The sequence below is a fragment of the Pelophylax lessonae genome, assembly GCF_965119305.1.
Source record: "Pelophylax lessonae genome assembly, chromosome: 3".
Lineage (NCBI taxonomy): Eukaryota > Metazoa > Chordata > Amphibia > Anura > Ranidae > Pelophylax > Pelophylax lessonae.
The window spans coordinates 637,200,853-637,224,957 of record NC_138770.1 but is presented as its reverse complement, the minus strand read 5'-3'; the positions used below and the strand labels follow the sequence as shown (position 1 = coordinate 637,224,957).

Sequence of the window (24,105 nt, the reverse complement as noted above, 5' to 3'; positions counted from 1 at the left end):
GTTAACCCCTCCCCCTGTCACATTGCACACTAATACAAAGGTAATATACTGTGTTTTTGTATTTTGTATTAGTGTGTTTGTGACCTGAATTAGCGCTAGCGACTTAGTTTCTGTCCCAAAGGAGGTTTAGGGTCCCCGCCACCCCCCCAATAAAGATTTAACCCCCTGATCCCCCCTGATAACCCCTACACCCCCTGTCACAACACACACTGTATACAGTATATAGCATTTTCCTATATACCCGTATAAGTGTGATTTGTGAACAGGTGTAGCGCTTGCGGCCCTCCCTTTTTCACTTAAAATACCCGCCACCCCCCCCAATAAAGATTTAACTCCCTGATCCCCCCTGATCACCCCCAGTTAACCCCTCCCCCCTGTCACATTACACACTAATACAAAGGTAATATACTGTGTTTTTGTATTTTGTATTAGTGTGTTTGTGAACTGAATTAGCGCTAGCGACTTAGTTTCTGTCCCAAAGGAGGTTTAGGGTCCCCGCCACCCCCCAATAAAGATTTAACCCCCTGATCCCCCCCTGATCACCCCTACACCCCCTGTCACAACACACACTGTATACAGCATATAGACTTTTCTATAAACCCGTATAAGTGTGACTTGTGACCAGGTTTAGCGCTTGCCACCGTTCCTTTTATACTTAGGATACCAGTCACCCCCTCCCAATAAAGATTTAACCCCCTGATCCCCCCCTGATCACATCCAGTTAACCCCTTCCCCCCTGTCACATTGCACACTAATACACACATAATATACTGTTTTTACTGTATTTTGTATTAGTGTGATTGTGACTTGAGTTTGCGCTAGCGAGTTAGTTTCTATCCCAAAGGAGGTTTAGGGTCCCCGCCACCCCGCCAATAAAGATTTAACCCCCTGATTCCCCCCTGATCACCCCCAGTTAACCCCTTCCGTGCCCTGTCACAGTGTCACTAATAATAGTGTACAGTTTTTTTTCTGATCACTATTATTAGTGACACAGGTGACATTAGTGTTAGTGGCAGTCAAAAAAAGCGCAGATCCCCGGTGCATAGTTAGAAATAACCCCTTGATTACCGCACACACACACACACACGCACATACACTTCCATTACTAGTATAGTCTTTGAACAGATCAATATCTGATCTGATCAGAACTATACTAGCGCCCCCATAGTTTAGGGTTCCCAAAACGTGGTGTTTGCACGATCAGCACTGATTCCCGCCAGCACCTGCGTTTAACCCTTTCACTCAGGCAAGTGTAGTAATCAATAGATTACTGTCACTTACAAAAAAACAAAAAAACGCTGTGTTAGCAGAGTCAGGCACTTGAAATATTCCTTGACAACCAGGTGCTTTTATTACCCGTGAGTCGCACTACTGTACCGGTAAATTTAGTTACCAAAATGACCAAACGTTGGTACAGTGGTGAAGAGGTATATAGTATAATGGCCATGTCAGATGATAGCGATGGGGAAGCTACACTGGAAGAATCAGGGTCAGTATACGAACCTGATGACGGCAGTGGCTCTCTGACAGATAGCTCCAACGACGGATGGGTCCCTGTTAGACCCAGGCGTACCCGACCCCATTATGGAGTTGTTGAGATGCAGGAATCGCAGGGTGCTCGTATGGAGCAGAGTGTGGTTACTAGTGCCGCTCATCCTTCTGGCGACCTAGCAAGCGCCAGCAGCCTAGTACACCCTGGACCTAGTACAACCAGCACTGCAGTAACACTTGGTGACGTGGCGAGTCCCATAAGTGCAGTTGAAGCTGGTGCGGTGGCTAGCACGAGTAGTGGCCCGCAGCCATCGCGTATCCGAAGGCCCGTAGAGCCCATAGTGCCCTCCCTTATGCGCTGGCATATCCCAATTGGCAACCCACTGATTCTACAGCGCCAGTACTTTCCCCATTCACTGCCCAACCTGGAATCCACGTGGAGACAGCTGGTTTTACGCCCCTGAACTTTTTTGAGCTGTTCTTCACGCAAGATCTTTTCAGATCTATTGTGGATCAATCAAATTTATATGCACAACAATTCATCGCCGCCAACCCAAATTCACCCCTTGCCAGACCATTCGGCTGGAAATCAATAATGGTTTCCGAATTTAAAATCTTTCTGGGCATAACCAAACAGAGTGAATTGCGGCTATATTGGTCCACTAGCCCACTTCACCATATGCGCATGTACTCTGCCTCCATGTCCAGGGGGAGATATGAGCAAATTCTGCGATTTATGCATTTCAGCGACAATGAAATCTGTCGTCCTCGGGGAGACCCTGCATATGATCGGCTCCACAAAATTCGGCCCCTCATAGACCACTTCAATCAGCGGTTTGCAGCCTTGTTTACTCCCGAACAAGTTGTCTGCGTTGACGAGTCCCTGATTAAATTTACTGGCCACCTTGCTATGAAACAGTACCTCCTCAGCAAGCGTGCCAAGTACGGGGTCAAGCTGTATAAACTGTGTGACAGGGCCACATGCTATACAGTTAGTTTCCGGGTCTATGAGGGAAAAGATAGCACTGTGGAGCCCCCCAACTGCCCAGACTACATAGGGAGCAGCGGCAAAATTGTTTGGGACTTGGTGTCACCCTTATCCGGAAAGGGGTACCATTTGTACGTGGACAACTTTTACACAAACGTGCCACTATTTAGTCACCTGCTTGAATTACAAATTGGCGCATGTGGCACCGTGCGACCTAATCGCCGGGGCTTCCCCCAATGGCTTGTAACATCCCGTCTTAGTCGGGGGGCGAGAGCCTGCTTGAAAACGGACAAATTGCTTGCGGTGAAGTGGAGGGATACACGGGATGTTTTCGTTCTGTCCTCCCTTCACGCAGACACGACGATCCAAATTCCTACGGCAACTGGCGTTATGGAGAAACCCCTCTGTGTCCACGAATATAACCTTAATATGGGAGGGGTGGACCTTAACGATCAGCTTTTGGCACCGTATTTAGTTGCCCGTAAAGCCAGACGCTGGTACAAAAAAGTGTCTGTTTATTTATTCCAATTGGCTATGCTGAACGCCTTTGTCCTATACAGGGCGTCAGGACGAACTGGATCCTTCCGGGAATTCCAGGAAGAGATCATCCTTGCCTACCTGTACCCAGGAGGCATGCCTGCCCAACTTCCCCTTCCAGATGCAGTGAGCCGGCTGCATGAGAGGCATTTTTCACATGTCCTCCCGAGTACCCCTACCCAAAGACAACCCCAAAGAAGATGTCGTGTCTGTAGCAGGCGCGGATTTAGGCGTGACATTTGTTATTATTGTCCCAAATGTCCTGACCAACCTGGTCTCTGCATTGGGGAATGTTTTGAGCGCTACCATACACTAGTGGAGTTTTAGTGTAGGGTACAGCACGACACAGTGTAGGGCACACAAACACAGGGTCTCAAAAGATGTTGGATGTCCATCGACATTTTGAGAGACCCAAGCTGGAAAATCACAGTCCCAAATCGAGAAACAACAGTTAGAAAAATAAAAGAATCCAAAAACAGTTGTTTTGTCAGTCATTTTATATGTTCTTCTACTCTTCCTACTGTACATTTAATGTAATTTGTTTGTTTTTCATTCTTTTGTGACCTGTTTCTCTTGCAGGTACTCGTCGGCTGCCACATTGATTTTATATATTCTGACACAAACAGCGTTTGCGCTCAGCATATATGGATACCTTTGCTGACAGTAGCTGTGGTGATTTTCTGATTTCAGCACTGCAGTTAAAATCCTATTTTGGTATAGATGGAGTAGTGTCGTGTATACCCATAATTAAATTAAGTGGGTGGATGTTTGGACAGTTAATGGTGGGTAATACTACACATTATTCCTGTGCTGATTTCTGATAGGTTCTCTTTTTTTTCGTTCAGCCCACAGGCTGCATGAAAAAAAAAAAAAACCTACACTACAGTATATGCCAAACAAGGACCATCAATGTACTGGTATGTTGCTGGACTTTGAGTGGTTATACCAGGATGATGCCTGCAGATTTAGGCATCATCTTGGTATCGTTTTTTACAGCCAGCGGTCGGCTTACATGTAAAAGCAATCCTAGCAGGTAATTGGCCTCTAGACTGCTTTTACATGCAGTAGGAGTATGCGGCATAACATCATCTTTTAAATTTTACCAAACAAATTGGAATTATATAGTGTATTTGTGCAATAAATTAAAAAAATATATATTTTTTCGCAGAAATTGCGTTTGGAAAATCTGTGCGCAAATACAGTGTGACAAAAAAATTTGCAACATCCACCATTTTATTCTATAGGGCCTCTGCTTTAAAGAAATATATAATGTTTGGGGGTTCAAAGTAATTTTCTCGTAAAAAAAAATATTTTTTCATGTAAACAAAAAGTCACAGAAAAGGCTTATTTTTCAAGTGGTTAGAAGAGTGGGTGATGTGTGGATAAGATTGAGCATAAAATGCCGGGACAGTTCAAACACCCCCCAAATGACCCCTTTTTGAAAAGTAGACACCCAAAGCTATTTGCTGATAGGCATACTGAGTCCATGGAGTATTTTATATTTTGCCCTAAGTTTCGGGAAGATGACAATTTGTTTTTTCTTTTTTTTTTTTTTTTACAGAAAGTTGTCACTAAATGATATATTGCTCACACATGCCATGGGTAAATGTGAAATGACACCCCAAAATACATTCTGCTGTTTCTCCTGAGTACAGGGATACCACATGTGTGAGACTTTTTGGGAGCCTAGCTGTGTACGCGATCCCGAAAACCAATCCCCATCTTCAGGTTTTCTAATGGCGTAAATTGCTGATTTTACCACTGCGCTACCTGTCACAGTTTCAGAGGCCCTGAAATTTCAAGATAGCACAAAACCCCCCCAAATGACCCCATTTTGCAAAGTAGACACTCCAAGCTATTAGCTGAGAGCCATGATAAGTCCATGGAATAGTTTATATTTTGCCACAAGTTTCGGGAAAGTTATTATTTTTTGTTTTTTTACACAAAGTTGTCAGTAAATGATATAATGCTCTCACATGCCATGGGTATATGTGAAATGACACCCCAAAATACATTCTGCTGCTTCTCCTGAGTACAGGGATACCCCATGTGTGAGACTTTTTGGCAGTTTAGCCGCGTACAGGACCCGGAAAACCAATCCGCACCTTCTGGCTTTCTAAGGGCGTAAATTGTTGATCTCACTCCTTACTACCTATCACACTTTTGAAGTCCATGAAATGCCATGATGGCACAAAACCCCCCCAAATGACCCCATTTTGCAAAGTAGACACTCCAATCTATTTGCTGAGAGGCATGGTGAGTATTTTGCAGCTCTCATTTTTTTTTTGGAAAATGAAGAATAAACAGGAAAATGCATTTTGTTTCCTCTTTTTTCAATTTCCAAAACTTTGTGACAAAAAGTGAGATCTGCAAAACACTCAACATGCCTCTCTACGAATAGCTTAGGGTGTCTACTTTCCAAAAAGGGGTCATTTGGGGGGGGGGGGGGGGGTTGTGCTGTCTTGGCATTTTATGGCCTCCGAAACTGTGATAGGTAGTCAGGAGTGAAATCAACAATTTACGCCCTTGGAAAGCCTGAAAATGGGGATTGGATTTGGGGTCCTGTACTCGGCTAGACGGCAAAAAAGTCTCACACATGGGGTATCCCTGTACTCAGAAGAAGCAGCAGAATGTATTTTAGGGTGTCATTTCACATATACCCATGGCATGTGTGAGCAATATATCATTTATTGACAACTTTGTGTAAAAAAAAAATATATATATATATATTTACCGGAACTTGTGGCAAAATATAAAATATTCCATGGACTCACCTTCCCTTTTCAGCAAATAGCTTGGGGTGTCTACTTTCCAAAATGGGGTCATTTGGGGGGGGGGGGGTTTGTGCTAGCTTGGAATTTTAGGGCCTCCGAAACTGTGATAGGTAGTCAGGAGTGAAATCAACAATTTACGCCCTTAGAAACTGTGGCAGGTAGTGCAGAGGTGACATGCACAATTTACGCCATTAGAAAACCTGAGAGTGTTGATTGGTTTTGCGGTCCTGTACACAGCTAGGCTCCCAAAAATGGGGCACCCCCATACTCAGGAGAAGCGGCAGAATGTATTTTGGGGTGTCATTCCACATATACCCATGTCATGTGTGAGAAATTTATCTTTTAGTGACAACGTTGTGTAAAAAAATAAAAAATAAAAAAAAAATTGTGATTTTCCCAAAACTTGTGGCAAAATATAAAATATTCCATGGACTCACCATGCCTCTCAGCAAACAGCTTGGTGTGTCTACTTTCCAAAATGGGGTCATTTGGGGGGGGGGGGGTTTTGTGGTATCTTGACATTTCAGGGCCTCCTAAACTGTTATAGGTAGTGAGAGAATGCAATGAAAAATGTACGCCCTTTGAAATTCTGATGGTGGTGATTTGTTTTCGGGCTCCCGTACACTGCTAGGCTCCCAAAAAGTCTCACATATGTGGTATCCCTGTACTCAGGAGAAGCAGCAGAATATATTTTGGGGTGTAATTACACATATACCCATGGCATGTGTGAGCAATATATCATTTCAATGACAACTTTGTGTAAAAAAAAAAAAAAATTTTTTTTTTTAGTCATTTTTCAAACACCTGTGACAAAAAAATGAAATATTCAATGAGCTCAACATGCCTCTCAGAACATTCCTTAGGATGTCTACTTTCCATAAAGTGTTATTTTGTGGGGGGGAGGTTTTGTAGTGCCCTGCCATTTTAGAACTTCATGAAATGAGATAGGCAGTCAGGAATTAAAGCTGCGTAAATTTCAGTATTTACACCATAGTTTGTAGACGCTATATCTTTTGCGCAAACCAATCAAAATACGCTCATTTAATTTTTTTTGTTAAAGACATGTAGCTAAATATATTTTGGCCAAAAAAAATGACATAAATTGAGTATATTGGATATTTTTTAAAAGACGAAGTTGAAAATGTAATTTTTTCGCAAAATTTTTGCTATTTTTTTTGTAATATCGCAAAAAATAAAAAAGGTGGTGATCAAATACCACCAAAAGAAAGCTCTGTTTGTGGGAAAAAAAGGACGTAAATTTTGTTTGGGTACAGCATTGCATGACCGCGCAATTGTCAGTTAAAGTCACGAAGTTGAAAAAAGGGGTCTGGTCAGGAAGGGGGTAAAATCTTCCAGGGCTTAAGTGGTTAAACCTCACATCATTATACAGTTACATAGTTAGTCAGCTTGAAAAAAGACACAAGTCCATGTGGTTCAACCAACAAAAAGAAAAAAAAACAGGATTGAAAACCCAACCATACAATCCTATATACACAATCCTGTACTATATCTTATTAATATATTTGAGCAACATTTTAGGGAACTCAAAATATGAATATATTGTTTATAATCCAAAGTTACATACCTTATCAGTACTGAGAATTGGTGAAATCCTTTAGGTAACTCATCCTTTTCATGTTTATCGATAGTAATTGCTTTATCCATTGGAGGGATTGGCATGCTAACAGAGAAAAAAAGAGGAAACAGAAAATAAGTTTGCTCAGAGAACTAGGCATAGTTAATGCAAATTGTGAACACAACCCTTGATACCCTATTACAATCGTAATGTCTCAATATTACTGGCTTGAAAATTCTTCCAATTAACAACTTTAATTTTTATTATGAAAATTATTGTTATTATTATTTCATATTGCAATGTGGTGAAAATAGACCAACACTCTGGAGTCAGATCTAGATCCTGATTTTATGGAAAGGCCACATGCCATAGCTTGGGCAATCAAAGTTTAGCGCAGCAGCAGACAGAGCTTAGTTGATTATCCAGTCTTGTTAGTTAAGGGCCACACACACTTGCATGGAAATACATCTTAAAGGGCAAGTAAACTTTCAAACAAAGCTGCATACTTACTGTTTCTTGCAGCCTACTGGCCTTCATCTTCCTCCCACTGTCCACATGTGCGCAATGACTCCCTATACACTTTTAATGGACCATCTGTTGAGTGACTCCTGGCTTGGAAATCAGCTCCAAAGGGGTCTACAGGATTCTATTGTGTATGCATGGACAGTGAGACAAAGATTCAAGCTGGCAGGATAGCAAGTGGTAAGCCCTGTAGCAGACATTTACCTGCAAGAATGTAAGTCATTTTACAGTTGGGTGGGGGAGGGTATGTTTGTTAAGCATTGTTGGTAGCTGCAAGTAGGTTTAATTTCAGGCAGGAGGGGATGATATACAGTGGGGAAATTAATTATTTGATCCCTGCAGACTTTGTACGTTTGCCCACTTACAAAGAAATGGAGGGTCTATATTTTTTTTTTTATCAAAGGTGTATTTTAAATGCTCAAGACAGAATATCAACCAAAAATCCAGCAAAAACACATGATACAAATGTTATCAATTGAGTTGCAGTGCAATGAGTAAAATATTGTATGGTATGGATATCAGCGCTGCTCTTATTTACAAAAATGATTCCTCCCAGTGAATAAATAAACAATGAATAATACACACTAAAATGATTGTGTATAGACAGTGAAAGATAAATGAACAATGTCACTTTCTAAAAATGATGTGTTTCTTATAAAAGGCTGCTGCTGATATAAAGGTGGTGTGTTCCTTTAAAATAGACAGCGTGTGTATCAGCGCTGCTCTAAAATAAATAAATAATTCTGTGATAAATATGAAAAAAAAAGTGATAAATATAAAGTGCCAAGTGCAAAATTAAATAATGAACAATTCATAAAATAGCAATAAATATGAATAAATAAATGTTCAACAATTCATGAATGACAAATATGCAAAATATAGTCCTTGTGATAATATAGATATAAATCAATTGATTGAAGTGCCAGTACTAGAAATCAGGATAATATGTGAGTCACACTGTTCTCCCCTCCTGTGTCCCCACTCACCAATTAAATGGGGAAATTGAGCATAAGTTGTTGTTCAGCATTAAGGATCTTTGCATGTCATTTTTCTTCTTGGTATGCTAATATTATATGGAAGGTCTTCGGAGTAATAACTCCCAAGTTAGGATATATGTAATTAAAGAGAGATCTCTATAGCGTAAACATGTAAGTTTATTCAAAAGGTTAAAACAATCCACTTACATAAAGGTTTGAGACAATCTGCTTCTCCTGATAGTGTGGTGGGCACCGCTTCCGCATGCGTTCCAACCACCAGAAGTGGCGTCAGACGGTAAGTTTCTGCTTTACGCGTTCCGTCCCTCCCACTGGGCGTCATCTGAGTAAAATAGGTATTTGATCCCCTAGCAAAACATGACTTAGGACTTGGTGGAGAAACCCATGTTGGCAATCACAGAAGTAAGATGTTTCTTGTAGTTAGTGACCAGGTTTGCTCACAAGTACTAAGTCATGTTTTGTTTTGCTTGGAGGTCAAATACTTATATTACTCACTGAACTGCAACTCAGTTTATAACATTTGTTTTATGTGATTTTTTTCTGGATTTTTGGTTGATCTTCTGTCTATCATTTAAAATACACCTATGATAAAAATTATAGACTCTTCATTTTATAAGTGGGCAAACTTACAAAATCTGCAGGGGGTCAAAAAATAATTTCCCCCATAGTTAAGAATATTGAACTTGGTATAGACATTTAACCAGTGTTAGCTAAAGCCACTCTCACGCTATCATATAAAGCAGCCAAAACACAGGAGGACAGCCAATGCAACTCAACAGGCCTGCAACTGAAGGCCATAACTGGACAGCCAGAAACTTCAAATACACAAACATACCGAGTCTCACTGGAGGTTCGTTCTTTGTTTTCATCTTGGACCTTCCACAGAAAATCATCAAAATCCTTGACTTTTTGTTGGAAAATATCAGCCAGAGATCTGGTTCTCTCCAAGCATTCCATCTCCTGATCTCTGGATCGCTGGTCAATGCTGGTGAGATCAACTAATAAAGAGTAAGAGGGATATCACTGTACACAAGGTGTCAGGGCACACTCATATAGTCAAAGGGGTTGAAGGCAAGAAGGCTGTTCACTTTGCAAGGTAATTTTCCCCAAAGCTTAGCGAAGGAGGTGAAGCTCTGCTGACTTCCATCATCTAATCATTTACAAGCAAAAATTCTGTTTTTTTATTTTTTTTTTATTTGCCTTGTATGTGATTGGGTATTATGAGCAAAGTGAAATATCATCACAGTCACTAAGTTCTTGGTAAATTCCCTTGCAAAGTGCAACATCCCTTGCAAAGCAAACAGTCAAGTTGTCTTTAGTCAAATAACCCCAGAATATTTTTGTAACAGGAAAATTCAAACAGACAGTTTTCAAATTACTGTTTGGAGTCAACCCCCCCCCCATACATTTCTTGTTTAAAGTTAGTGATATGTTTCAACAGTCATCTAACTATGTTCAAGTTCAGTTACAGTGGATATAAACCCTCACATAACCCAATGAAGTGAACAACCTCAGATGATACACAGAGATGAAACCAATCCTACTACATACTGTAAGTTTTACTTGCATATCTGCTGTCTTCAGCTTTCTATATTCTTTAGAAAGTGCACAGTGTGTTAGAAATGTTTCTTCCTGTTTCAGCATTGGGAGCAGAGTCTAGGCATACACTGTGTTTGAGCTGATTGGAGGAAAGGCACAACCCCCCTCCTCTACAAAGGCAGAGGAACGAAGAAACTTACAGAGCTGCCTGTACTGTGAATAGACAAGCTCTCTGCTTATCTGTTTCTAAGTCCCTTCCCTGACACAAATTTCTAGCTGCTTTTATCTCCTGTGTCGGAGAACTTGTAAGACGTTATCATGCTGATAACAGAGGAACGGAGCAGCAGAAAGATACAGGACTTAGGGCTTTGGAGAGAGTCAAGTAAACACTACAGATCTATGTGCCCAGGTCAGATTTCATGAATTCACTTTAGGATCGACTCTCAGTTGGAAACAGAAACTCTCACCTTTGCGTATTGAGCTATGTCAGCCAAATATGCTTAAAAATACAATCTACTGTGTTTTTTTTTACCTGACAGGTCGCCCCAGTGTGAACGGGGTCTAAGGAGGTTAATTGGGGACCATTTGTGACACAAAAACAGATGTAGGATACTTGATAGGATTTCCTCTAACTCTAAGGAGCCATTTAAAGACAATTGCACCAATTTCGCCTCCCCCAGTTGACTCTATACCATTTTTCCAACTTCTGGGGTAATAAAATCTCTTCATAAACTTTGACCACCTTTAATTGACTCTAGCATATTGGAGAAGGGTTCAAATCAGTTTTAGGTATATATTGCTATTGGTGTCCCTGTCCAAAGATTTCTCCTTCTTCCTGTCCTACTGACACTTTATCCCACCCTGATTTATGTGGTATCATCTAGATAAGAAGTGAGGGAGATCTCCTCCAGACACAGAAAGCAGAAAGAATGACATTTCTTCTAACCTTTTTCACTCAAGTAAGTTTTTTGCTGTTTTTTGACTCCACTGTTTTTTTGTCTCTCCCCCAGCCCCGATGGCAGGGAGTGGAAATCTCTTTAAGGTTCAAAAGTCTTTTAAAACGCTAACGAATGGGGGCTTGCATTGTACTGTGGAATAAATCATCTGTATTCTAGCAGCCAAAACTGAATTGATGAAGATTGTAAATTGACGTACCATAGAAATCGGCAGGGTTGCTGTATCTTGGGCATGGATAGCCTATAGAAGTGAAATACTGCACCATGTCTTTTGCTGTTCCAGAATAGATTGTGGCTCCTGATGATAGTAGGAGAACCAAGTCAAAAAGTTGGAATATGTCAGAGCGGGGCTGATGGATTGACAATAGAACCAAACGGTTTCCCCTGGCGAGCCTGGACAAGGTTATTACAAGATTGTGAGCGGTAAAACTGTCCAAGCCAGAGGTAGGTTCATCAAGAATCAAGATGCCTGCAAGACAAAAGAGGAATGAACTGAAAGTGGTTGGGGTTGGAGGTTTTTGAGATGGTAAAAGAATACTGATGATCCTTAGTATACAAACTTTTAAAATGCACTTCTGAGATAATTGGGTTGATTTACTAAAGGTAAATAGGCAGTTGACTGCAAGGGAATTTTCACTTTCCAAGGGAATTTCCCCTTAGCTTATTGATGGAGGTAAGGCTCTGCTTGCTGACTTTAATCATCCTATCATGTACGAGCAAAATACTGTTGTTTTTTTTCTATTTCCTTGCATGTGATTGGGTTTTCTCTGCAAATAGAATTTCACCACATTCACTAAGGAAAAGGCTCCTTGCAAATTTAAAAAAATAACTTTAAAAGTGAACAGCCTAGCTGAATTTTGTAAACCAACCACAATGACTTCAATGCTTCTGCTTTAAATTTTGAAGCTGGATTGCTCTACAGTGTTTGCAGCTACAAAAGCCAATGGAGGCTTGTTTTAAGGCTCATTTATTGTTGTCACTGTGAAGGAATTTTCACTTTGCAAGGGAAATTGGAGGGTTTTTTTTTGTTTACTATTTTAATTGTACTTGCATGTGATTGCAAAGTGAATTTTCCCAGTTTCATTAAGCTAAGAGAAAAAGTCCCTTGCAGAATGAACAACCTGATTGCTTTAAGTAAATCGACCTTAAAGGTTTCAATGGTTTTGTTGTAAAATTTGAAGACTGATTGTTCTACAGTGGCTTTGATGCTTTTTCTGTGAATTTTAAAAGTGGATTCCTCTACAGTGCCTGCAGCTTAAAGCAAATCAATCCCAATGGCTTTAATACATTTGCTGTGAATTTTAAAGACTGATTGCTCTACAGTGCCTGCAGCTACAAAAGTCAGTGAGGGCTTGTTTTAAAGAATATTTACTATTGGCTTGAAATGTGTAATTACTTGAATGTCCATAAGTTGACAACGGATTCACTTTAAAGCAGTAGCTGGTTCATAACTGGTAACATAATTGCTAACCTGTAACTTCTTACCAGGGTTCCAAAGAAGTTGGACGGCGATGCTGACTCTTCTCCTCTCTCCTCCAGACACTCCTCGTGTGTACTCATTCCCCACTTTAGTGTTTGCACATTGCCGTAACCTGAGCTCTGCTATAACGTCTTCCACCTTGCAAGAAATTAAAATATCATGTTCACAAGCAGCACTTAGGGGTTTAAGTTAAAGTTACCCTAGAAAAAAAAACTTTTTTAGTTTTAGATAAAGTGTGGAAGTGGTAAACCCCCTGGCAGGTTTTTATTGATCTTTGTTTCCCCGTTGGGGTGATTCTGTCTCTCTGCTAGCTCTGGTGCTCATTGTCAGTGGGTCAGATTTTAGTGTAAATTTCAAAATGTTATGGTTATGTTTAAAATGCAGTGCAGATTACTGCCCTGGTTTAAACAAGTCCTTTGAGTCTGAAGGGGACAGATTTTATTCTAAAGCTAAAAATGTGTTAATTTTATTTTATTTTTTTGCTATGCAGCACCAGGGACATAACTTACCTTCAATGAAGTGTGTCCCATGTCCAGCTGGCTGCTGCATAGCATAGACATTTTCTCCCAACTGCAGAAAGGTCCTTCCCAAAGCACAGATTGTCTGGTACTGCTGGGGTTAACTAAACTTCAGCTTTAAACCCGAAGCAATATTTAGATAACTTAGCCTTGTCAGGAGATTCTGCAAAACGAACATTGTAGTAGGAAAGAGAAGCTCTGGACTACTAGGTGTGCTTGTGGAGATGAATACACCGATGGTCCCTGTGGATGTGTAGGCAGCTCTCATGTCCCAAAGAGTCTTAGTCTTTATAGAATTGTGAACTAAAGGTGAGGCTTGAAAGCACCACTCCACTCATATGTGTCCAAAATAATCTTTATTTGATTTAATTAAAAACACCCATCGTGTTCCAGGGGTTCCCCTTCATCAGGGCTGCAAAATAAGGGGCTAATGGCTGAACTAAGATGATATGTCTGTGTTACAAACATTAGAGACAGACCTGTATAGCTTCAGTTTCAGCTCATATTAACATTGAAGTTGTGTTTTATACATTGCACAACTTATAGGCTTGACCAAAGTTCATGCAGGATGCTGTATTGAACTCGTGGGTTGCACAAATCATAAGGAAAAAAGCTTCTTCACAAGCACACCTAAGTATAGGTATAGTCAGGGACATATCTATTGGGGGGAAAACAAGGAGTTTGCCTTGGGTAGCATTTTTGTCAGGGGGGGGGGGTCCCCAGGCTCCCTCTCCTTGCCACTTCACCCTGCTGCAATGATTGCCTGCCCTCGCACACCCGATTTTCTGCAGCTGTCAGCTTCCCTCCTCTGCCCTCCTGCCAACTTTGGGAGCTGCAGGGCAGCCATAGAGGGGTGTGTTTGGCCAAACAGACCCCCGCCCCTGTTGATTAGACCCCCCCTTCACTGCCCCCTACCTCAGTAAGTGCTGGGTACCCCCTCACACCGAAGCTACTGGCTGGCTCTCCCTCCTCCCTCCTCCTACCGGCTGCAGGGGCTGCTGCTAGTGTGGGATAGATGGAGAGCGGGGGGGGGGGGGGGGGGGAGCTTGTAAACATGTTTTTACCAGCTCCCTTCCTTTCCTGAAAGAATGCAAACAGCGATCACAGTACTGATTGCTTCTGTATTCATTAATCACTGACATATAGTAAATTGTGTTTAATATTTGTCAGTTTGTGAATTAAATATACACCGTTTACTATATTTCATTTTATGAATGAACATGAGTGTCTATACAGACCCCCTATCTCATTCTATATAGTGCAGCTCAGGCTCAGTCCCTTTCTCTGTCTCAAAAAAGAGACATTAGAGGTCTGTTTAGATGTAATGTCTCAAAAAAAAAAAAAATAGACATTAGAGGTCTGTTTAGACCCCTGATGTCTCTCCAAACCCTCCCCCCCCCCCCCCCCCAAAAAAAAAATAAGCTAAATGCATAAATTACATAAATAATATAAAATGTAAAAAATACAATTTTACCCCCAAAAAAAAGTTGTAAAAAAACATTAAAAAAAAAAAAATAGTAAGAGCCCTTTCACATGGACGGGCTCCACATAAAGTGAATCTGACTGCCAAGCAGCTGATCTGTCCTCTATGCTCTCCTCTACTCCATCTCCATCTGACTGCCATCCAATCCAATTTGCCAGACAGGTGAGGAATAGACCCCCTATCCATCTGTTTTTGGTGGACAGGATCAGATTGAATGGCGGCGGGTGTCAACGGACAGGAAGGGATGAGACAAATTTAGATAGGGGGTGCCCGATTTTAGGCTTGCCCAGGGCAGCACAAAACCAAAATACACCACTGGGTACAGTCTTGTCTATTATTCACCTAAAGCAATAGGCATCACAAGCTGCGGGCACTCCTTGATAAAAGATCCTACAAAGTAATTAAACATCAGCCTGTGATGCCTTTTGTTTTATGTCAAAAAATGACAAGACTTTAACTATACCTAGGTGTGCTGGCGAAGATTCTTATTACTAATTTTACTGAACAAAAATAAAGTTCTAGAAAACTGTCAGAAATCATATGCCAGGAATCATTTCTACCTTCACATCTCCATGACCACAAGTGTTAAAGGATATTTAAACCCAAGAACAAAATTTTACTATATTGGCGCTTATCAGTTTTTAGTTGTGGTGGCTACATTTCAAAGAACATTTTTAGCAAGCACAGAAGATACCTGTTGATCTTGCCAGAAATGCTGTGTCCTTGTCATGTGTCCTCTGAAATTAACAAAAAGCACAAACATCCATCCAAGCTGTCTTCTATAAACTACTGATTCCCCTCTCTCCATGAAGTGGAGAGGAGATGACTAGAAAAAGACATATTTGTAGGCCAGATCAGGGGAGCAGCTTGGAAGGAAGCCATGGTTCCTCCATTGATACAGTGCATACGTGTAGCCACCCAGGGACAGGAAGTGTTTCATTCAGAAGTTTGCCACATAAATATAAAATATAAAAATGGAAAAAAAAAAGGGAATACAGCCACCACATCTATGGACTGGTAGGCTGCAATATATTACATTTTGTACATCTAATATATAAAAAGGTAAAAAACAAAAAAAATGTAGTCTGTTAATGCAGCTAAAATTAAAGAACGTACATAGCTGAATACACTTAAATGGTTGTATTCACGTAAATTTGCTGCTCACCCGCTTTTGCCGCTGCTCATCTGAGAAGGATTTAGGGAGGCGGAGTTTGGCTATAAATGACAGCGTTTCTCGGACAGTGAGATGCGGCAACAATTGATCATCCTGACGGACATGAGCAACGCACTTCTTCACTAAATTCCTTGTGGTTAGTTTCCCATTAATGAGAATTTGTCCTGATTTAATCTTCCCACCTTCATCCTTACATGTAATGATGTCTAAAAGAGTTGTCCTTCCACACCCTAAACCAAAGAAAAAATAATTTAAATATATTTACAAAAAATTCTCTTTGTCTTGCAGCAAAAAAAAAAAAAGAACGATAGCAAATGCCTGGAAGAAACACTCTTTATCTTTCTCTGTAATGCAAATTAGAGTAAAAAAAGATTAAATGAAAAAACGTAATCTCTAAAAGTAATAAAAACTGACCAAAACATTACAAATGGTGACTTCAGGCCCAAATGCACAGGGTTCAGAGTATGCTGGCATCCAAGCAAATAAATAAAACCAACAAACACTTGAAAAGCTGTCTCTATGAATCCTGTACCCTATTAACTAATAACTCAAATATCCAAAAACCATCTATGTGACAGTATTCACCGTCACTGGAATTTAAAGACAGATAAGTAATGGTTTGGATTGCTTCATATTTGTCAGCAATATCTCCATATAGAAATATTAAGATTTATTCCCATTTGCCATGAAATCTGTAACTCCTAAATGCTGTGTATATTACATATCTTTCAATGTCCGAAAGGTTTTCCTTTTGTTTGTGTATTGGGAGGGAATGTGGATTGCCCTGTCTCATTGTTAAGTGCTAATGACTTCTCATTGTTCTGTCTGTCTGCCTTAAGAGAAATGTATTATGGGATGTATAAAGATATGTGGATTGGATGCTAAGGGGGGGGGGGGGGGTTGTCCCACATTGTATATTTTTGTGTACACTCTATGAGAGTGTAAAACTCTGCTCCTGTTGGATGGTGGGTGAATTTTCGTCCAATCTTCATCAAGGTCCACCTGGGTGGTAACCTTGTGGGTGAAAACTGTATATAAGTCTTGTTCAATAAAGTTGTTCTAGAGTTAGTTCTTCACCCTCAATCTAGAGCCTTGTCTCTTATTGGGGGAATCTGCTGCAAGGGATTGCTATGGTTCTCCGTACTCCCTTAGAGAATCACTAAGCTCTTGTAAGAGCTAGTGTAAGAGCTTGTTCGTGCGGCACTCTCTGGGGAAAGGAGGTTCGCCCACAGGAACCTGGAGCCTTGTCGTAGATCCAGGGTGGGTAGGAGATTGCGAGACCCTAACCAAGCTGCGGCAGTTCGTGGGGTCTGAAGTGGTTACGGTGTCTGGTGGAGTGCTTGGAGCTCCTCGGGAAGCACTAGGAGCATCTGTCAACGGAGGTACCCGGTTAGGGTTGCCCTGTTTAGTTACACTATCCTTATCAATGCACTCGGTATATATACTCTATATACAGTATATAATATACAGTATCTCATAAAAGTGAGTACACCCCTCACATTTTTTGTAAATCTTTTATTATATATTTTCATGTGACAACACTGAAGAAATGACACTTTGCTACAATGTAAATTAGTGAGTGTACAGCTTGTATAACAGTGTAAATCTGCTGTCCCCTCAAAATAACTCAACACCCAGCCATTAATGTCTAAACCGCTGGCAACAAAAGTGAGTAAACCCCTAAGTGAACATGTCTAAATTGGGCCCAATTAGCCATTTTCTCTCCCCGGTGTCATGTGACTCGTTAGTGTTACAAGGTCTCAGGTGTGAATGGGGAGCAGGTGTGTTAAATTTGGTGTTATCGCTCTCACTCTCTCATACTGATCACTGGAAGTTCAACATGGCACCTCATGGCAAAGAACTCTCTGAGGATCTGAAAAAAAGAATTGTTGCTCTACATCAGTGGTTCTTAGCTCCTGTCCTCAGGACCCACTAACAGGCCAAATTTTAAGTATTACCTTGGGGAGATGTAGACAAGAACAATGCAATCACTGAGCAGCAAATTATATCACCTGTGATGTATTTCAGTTATCTTGCAAACCTGGCTTGTTAGTGTGCCCTGATGACAGGAGTTGAGAACCACTGCTCTACATAAAGATGGCCTAGGCTTTAAGAAGATTGCCAAGACCCTGAAACTGAGCTGCAGCATGGTGGCCAGAACCATACAGTGGTTTACCAGGACAGATTCTACTCAGAACAAGCCTCGGAATGGTCGACCAAAGTAGTTGAGTGCATGTGCTCAGCGTCATATCCAGCGGTTGTCTTTGGGAAATAGATGTATGAGTGCTGCCAGCATTGCTGCGGAGGTTGAATGGGTGGGGAGTCAGCCTGTCAGTGCTCAGACCATACGCCGCACACTACATCAAATTGGTCTGCATGGCTGTCGTCCCAGAAGGAAGTCTCTTCTAAAAATGATGCCCACAAACAGTTTGCTGAAGACAAGCAGACTAAGGACATGGATTACTGGAACCATGTCCTGTGGTCTGATGAGACCAAGATAAATTTATTTGGTTCAGATGGTGTCAAGCGTGTGTGGCGTCAAACAGGTGAGGAGTACAAAGACAAGTGTGTCTTGCCTTCAGTCAAGTATGGTGGTGGGAGTGTCATGGTCTGGGGCTGCATGAGTGCTGCCGACACTGGGGAGCTACAGTTCATTAAGGGAACCATGAATGCCAACATGTACCTTGACATACTGAAGCAGAGCATGATCCCCTCCCTTCAGAGACTGGGCCGCAGGGCAGTATTCCAACATGACAAGTGTAATTACTTCAGTGTTGTCACATAAAAAGATCAAGATCTTATAGCTGAGTAGAATATTGTGCTGTTATAGACTGGGATTGAGGGTCCCCCATCCTATAGGGTGAGGAAGAAGGACAGCTGGAAAGTCAACTTAAAAATATAGTAGTGAGAAACATTTTAGAATCATGTGTTAGAAAAGGACTACCAGTAGCTAAGTGTGGCGGATTCCAAAAATAGATGTCACAATCCAGTAAAAAATATTACGAGGTAACATCCGTGCAATGCTCGAGTTGCCCATTCGTAGCAGATCCCCATGCGGTCCTCTCTAGTGCAAATGGTGGTTCTTTCCCATTCAGACAGCTGATAAATAACCAGACTAAATTTGCGATTTATGTCATCCTTTGTACCTCTTGTAACCTACAATATGTAGGGAGGACCACCAGGCAACTGTATGTTCAAACGAGGGGCCACTAGTTAAATGTTACCATTTAAAAAACTGCAAATGTGGCAAGATGCTTTCTGCATTGCACATATCCAATTTGCAATCCCTCAGGGTACAGATCATAGAAAGGGGGGATCCCCCTAAAACGGGAGGTCATCGTCGCTCAGTTCTCAGTAGAAGAGAAGTTTTTGGGATTTCTAAGTTGGATAGTCAAATCCCTAAAGGCATTAAATCATAAATGGGACATAATGCACTATTATGTATGAGGTACATGTGCTCTTTCCCTTAAAACAAGAACCATGGTTATAATAAACAAAATCTTTATATCTATTTTGCTGTTTCAGTAACTTGCAGTCGTTTTTCTTGATCTACCTTATTAACATAATCAGTTTTAACCACCTGTATGAAGTTTCTTCCTGTCTCAAAGTAGTGACTCTTTTATCTGTCTGCTGTCCATTATTCTACATGTATGTTTAATTGATTAGAATTTTTAAAAAACATAACGTTGAAAAAAAAATCTAGAAATACATTACGTTTTTCACAGAAAAAAAAATTTCAAGTAAAAATGTGATATCTTACTGAGAATGAGAATCATTTAATAATAAAAGCTGTCTGCCTATATTCCTGGACCACTGTGGAAAACTTACAGACCTCTGTCATTCTATCTCCTGCACTTAATACATGACAACAAGTTACATTTAAATTAAATTATATCTTATTTGTAAAATCAATTTGACTTGCCTGCCTTAAATTATGAAACTTGTCTGAAATGTGCCAAATGTTGGAATTAAAAATGCTGAAAAGTGGGGAAGGATAGACACAAGAATAGGCAGGAAGGATGTAATGAAGGAATGAAAGAAGGCAGACAAGAAGGATGTAATAATATCATATTTAAAAAAAAAACAAAAACAAAAAAAAAACAAAAGAACCTCTTTACCTGAATTCCCGATGACTGCTAACATTTGTCCACTACTGACTCTCACATTTAGGTTTGTCATAGCCGCAGTTTCGGATCCTTTGTTCCATTCCCAGGGCATTTTAAACTCAGCAAGCTTTTCATACCATGGAATCTGAGCACTTAAATTAACCTTGAAAAAACATATTTTACACATTTTTGAGAATTGTTCAGTTACCTGAACGTGTTAATTATTAAAAAGTACAGATATTTAAAATGTAGTGCCCCTGTGCTTTATATAACAGGTTCACAATGTCCGATATGGTAAAGTATATTACTCTTTTCCCCACATCCTTACCTGATAGCTCAAATCTTTAACTTCAAGGACATTTGGTGGTCCATAGTATGTAAAATACAAGCTATTGTCCGCTTCAGGCACAAATAAGTCCGGGACTATGTCTGACTGCAAAGGAAAACAGGCATATGTTGGTCCAAAAACTTTCTTAAATAAAGGGCACTAGGAAAAATAAAATAACATTTTACATTTAAACTCAAGAACAAACTTGTAATATACAGTCAGGTCCATAAATATTGGGACATCGACACAATTCTAATCTTTTTGGCTCTATACACCACCACAATGGATTTGAAATTAAACAAACAAGATGTGCTTTATCTGCAGACTTTCAGCTTTAATTTGAGGGTATTTACATCCAAAACAGGTGAACGGTGTAGGAATTACAACAGTTTGTATATGTGCCTCCCACTTTTTAAGGGACCAAAAGCAATGGGACAATTGGCTGCTCAGCTGTTCCATGGCCAGGTGTGTGTTATTCCCTCATTATCCCATTTACAAGGAGCAGATAAAAGGCCCAGAGTTCATTTCAAGTGTGCTATTTGCATTTGGAATCTGTTGCTGTCAACTCTAAATATGAGATCCAAAGAGCTGTCACTATCAGTGAAGCAAGCCATCATTAGGCTGAAAAAAAAAAACAAAACAAACCCATCAGAGAGATAGCAAAAACATTAGGTGTGGCCAAATCAACTGTTTGGAACATCCTTAAAAAGAAAGAACGCAACGGTGAGCTCAGCAACATCAAAATACCCGGAAGACCACGGAAAACAACTGTGGTGGATGACCAAAAAATTCCCTTCACACCCTTCACAACAGTTGGCCAGATCAAGAACACTCTCCAGGAGGTAGGTGTATGTACAGTATGTCAAAGTCAACAATCAAGGGAAGACTTCACCAGAGTGAATACAGAGGGTTCACCACAAGATGTAAACCATTGGAGAGCCTCAAAAACAGGAAGGCCAGATTAGAGTTTGCCAAACAACATAAAAAAAAGCCTTCACACTTCTGGAACAACATCCTATGGACAGATGAGACCAAGATCAACTTGTACCAGAGTGATGGGAAGAGAAGAGAATAGTATGGAGAAGGAAAGGAACTGCTCATGTTTCAAAGCATACCACCTCATCAGTGAAGCATAGTGATGGTAGTGTCATGGCGTGGGCATGTATGGCTGCCAATGGAAATGGTTCTCTTGTATTTATTGATGATGTGACTGCTGACAAAAGCAGCAGGATGAATTCTGAAGTGTTTCAGGCAATATTATCTGCTCATATTCAGCCCAATGCTTCAGAACTCATTGGACGGCGCTTCACAGTGCAAATGGACAATGACCCGAAGCATACTGTGAAAGCAACCAAAGAGTTTTTTAAGGGAAAGAAGTGGAATGTTATGCAATGGCCAAGTCAATCACCTGACCTGAATCAGATTGAGCATGCATTTCACTTGCTGAAGGCAAAACTGAAGGGAAAATGCCCCAAAAACAAGCAGGAAATGAAGACAGTTGCAGTAGAGGCCTGGCAGAGCATCACCAGGGATAAAGTCCAGTGTCTGGTGATGTCTATGCGTTCCAGACTTCAGGCTCTAATTGACTGCAAAGGATTTGCAACCAAGTATAAAAAAGTGAAAGTTTAATTTATGATTGTTAATCTGTCCCATTACTTTTGGCCCCTAAAAAGTGGGAGGCACATATACATACTGTTGTAATTCCGACACCGTTCACCTGATTTGGATGTAAATACCCTCAAATTAAAGCTGAAAGTCTGCATTTAAAGCACATCTTGTTTGTTTAATTTCAAATGCATTGTGGTGGAGTATAGAGCCAAAAAGATTAGAATTGTGTCGATGTCCCAATATTTATGGACCTGACTGTATTGTAGAGTACCACTCCTTTGATGTGGAGGCTGAATTCGTTTTTTTTTTTTTCCAGATTTTGTCATCTTTATTTTCACCTGTTGATCCTGCCATTCACATTTAATGTCCTACCTAGATCAACAATGCTCGTTCACTCACTGTACTATATCTATGGTGTAGCAGCATTGTAGTCTTAGGCTGTTCTGATTTGGACTACAAAACACTTCCATAAAACATCTCCATAAAATAGAGTAATGCATGCCATGAATTATGTATATTTTTTTCTTTCCACCAAGGCTGAAGTACAGAAAACTGCTTGATTCCCCCATCAACAGTCAGTGTTGACAGGGGAATCCCTCCCACAGTGCTGTTGTATTCTGCCGGTGCGGAGAGCAAGGAGCCTTCGCCACCTGCAGAGTACAGCTATAGCTTACGATAGTGATCGGATCGGCCAAAAAAAAAAAAAACAAACAAACAAGCTGGTTGCACTGATGTTGGTTGATAAATCTGCTTCAGCACAACCAGCCTGCCCATAGATTAATCAGAATTCAAACCAGATTTGAATTTTGATCCATCTATGGCCAGCTTGATGGAGGGTGGATTGGGAAAAGATGGGGGGAGGGTTATGGCAGGTGACAAGAAGTTTCCCATGTCACAAACAACCATTGGCAATTATAGTAGTGTTTGAACTGCTAAAAAAGTGCAAAATGTGACAATAAATAGGTGTTTGTTTATCAATGCCAGAGATCTGCCAAGCAAAAAAGGAATGTTGGAAGCCTTGGTGCATGAGGAGAACTATGATTTAATTGGGATTTCTGAATCTTGGCTTCATTCTTCTCATGCTCTCTTTCAATTAAAGAGGGTAAAACAAAAAGGTGGCTGTGTCTGCCTATATGTGAGAAGTGATCTCAAAGCGCATATGAAAAAGGACCTTGTTAATGGAGAATGTGTGGATGCTGAAGAATTATGAGTGAAGCTGTATATGGGTGTTGGTTTTTCAAAGTTAATTGTTGGAGTTTGTTACAGGCCATCCAGTGTTAATGAGGAGATGGGGACTCAGCTCCTTGCACAGATAGAAAGGGATGCAAGGGGGGCTTTAGCTGTCCTGAAATTGACAGGAGTCATGGCACTGCAGGGAAAGTAGAAGGATGGAAATGTATAAACCTATAACAAGGCGATTTTAATAAAGAACATCTGGGTAGCAGTTACCAAAACACGATTTTATTTAATATTAGCTGTAAAATACATGCACATAAATAGAAAGATAAAAACACTTCATTTAAGAGAACACATTTTCCAAGGCTTAGGGCAGCTCTCTAAGATTTAGACTGGGAATTAATGCTGTTATTAAAGAACAGAAATGGGAATGTTTTTTAAATCAACTGTATGCAAATACCCTGTAAAATATTATCTCATGTGCCCAAGTTTAAAATGCTAAAAATCAAACCTATGTGGCTCATGCACAAAGTTAAAAAAAACTATAAATGCTAAGAATAAAAAGAACATTTAAAAAATATAGAAATGAAGAAACACTATCATCATTTAAGAGTTAGAAAGAATATAATAGAATATGTAAAAATCAAAAAAATCAAAGCCACAAAAACTGAATACAAACGACAGGTTGCAAAAGAAAGTAGGACAACCCCCCAAAATTGTTCAAATATATTCATATTAAAAAGGTCAGGTCTGAGCATGTAGGCCCTTTATAAGATAATTTTGAGTAGGTGACAAAGAAGACAAATCTATGAAATACTTTCTTCAGCTCTGTATAAACAAAGGAAAATGTGGGA

General features: G+C 40.4%; 1 protein-coding gene across 1 annotated transcript in view; it reads right to left on the bottom strand.

Annotated features, from left to right (window-relative positions):
- The window catches only part of ABCG8 (ATP binding cassette subfamily G member 8), a 40,547-nt gene that overhangs the window by 12,973 nt on the left and 3,469 nt on the right, over positions 1-24,105 (bottom strand). The window contains exons 2-8 of the mRNA XM_082249840.1: positions 20,468-20,572; positions 20,152-20,302; positions 16,025-16,263; positions 12,864-12,996; positions 11,578-11,847; positions 9,719-9,881; positions 7,376-7,471 (exon numbers count right to left, since the gene is read on the bottom strand). Coding sequence (XP_082105966.1) covers positions 7,376-7,471; positions 9,719-9,881; positions 11,578-11,847; positions 12,864-12,996; positions 16,025-16,263; positions 20,152-20,302; positions 20,468-20,572 — 1,157 coding nt within the window. The remainder of the gene's footprint in view (positions 1-7,375; positions 7,472-9,718; positions 9,882-11,577; positions 11,848-12,863; positions 12,997-16,024; positions 16,264-20,151; positions 20,303-20,467; positions 20,573-24,105) is intronic.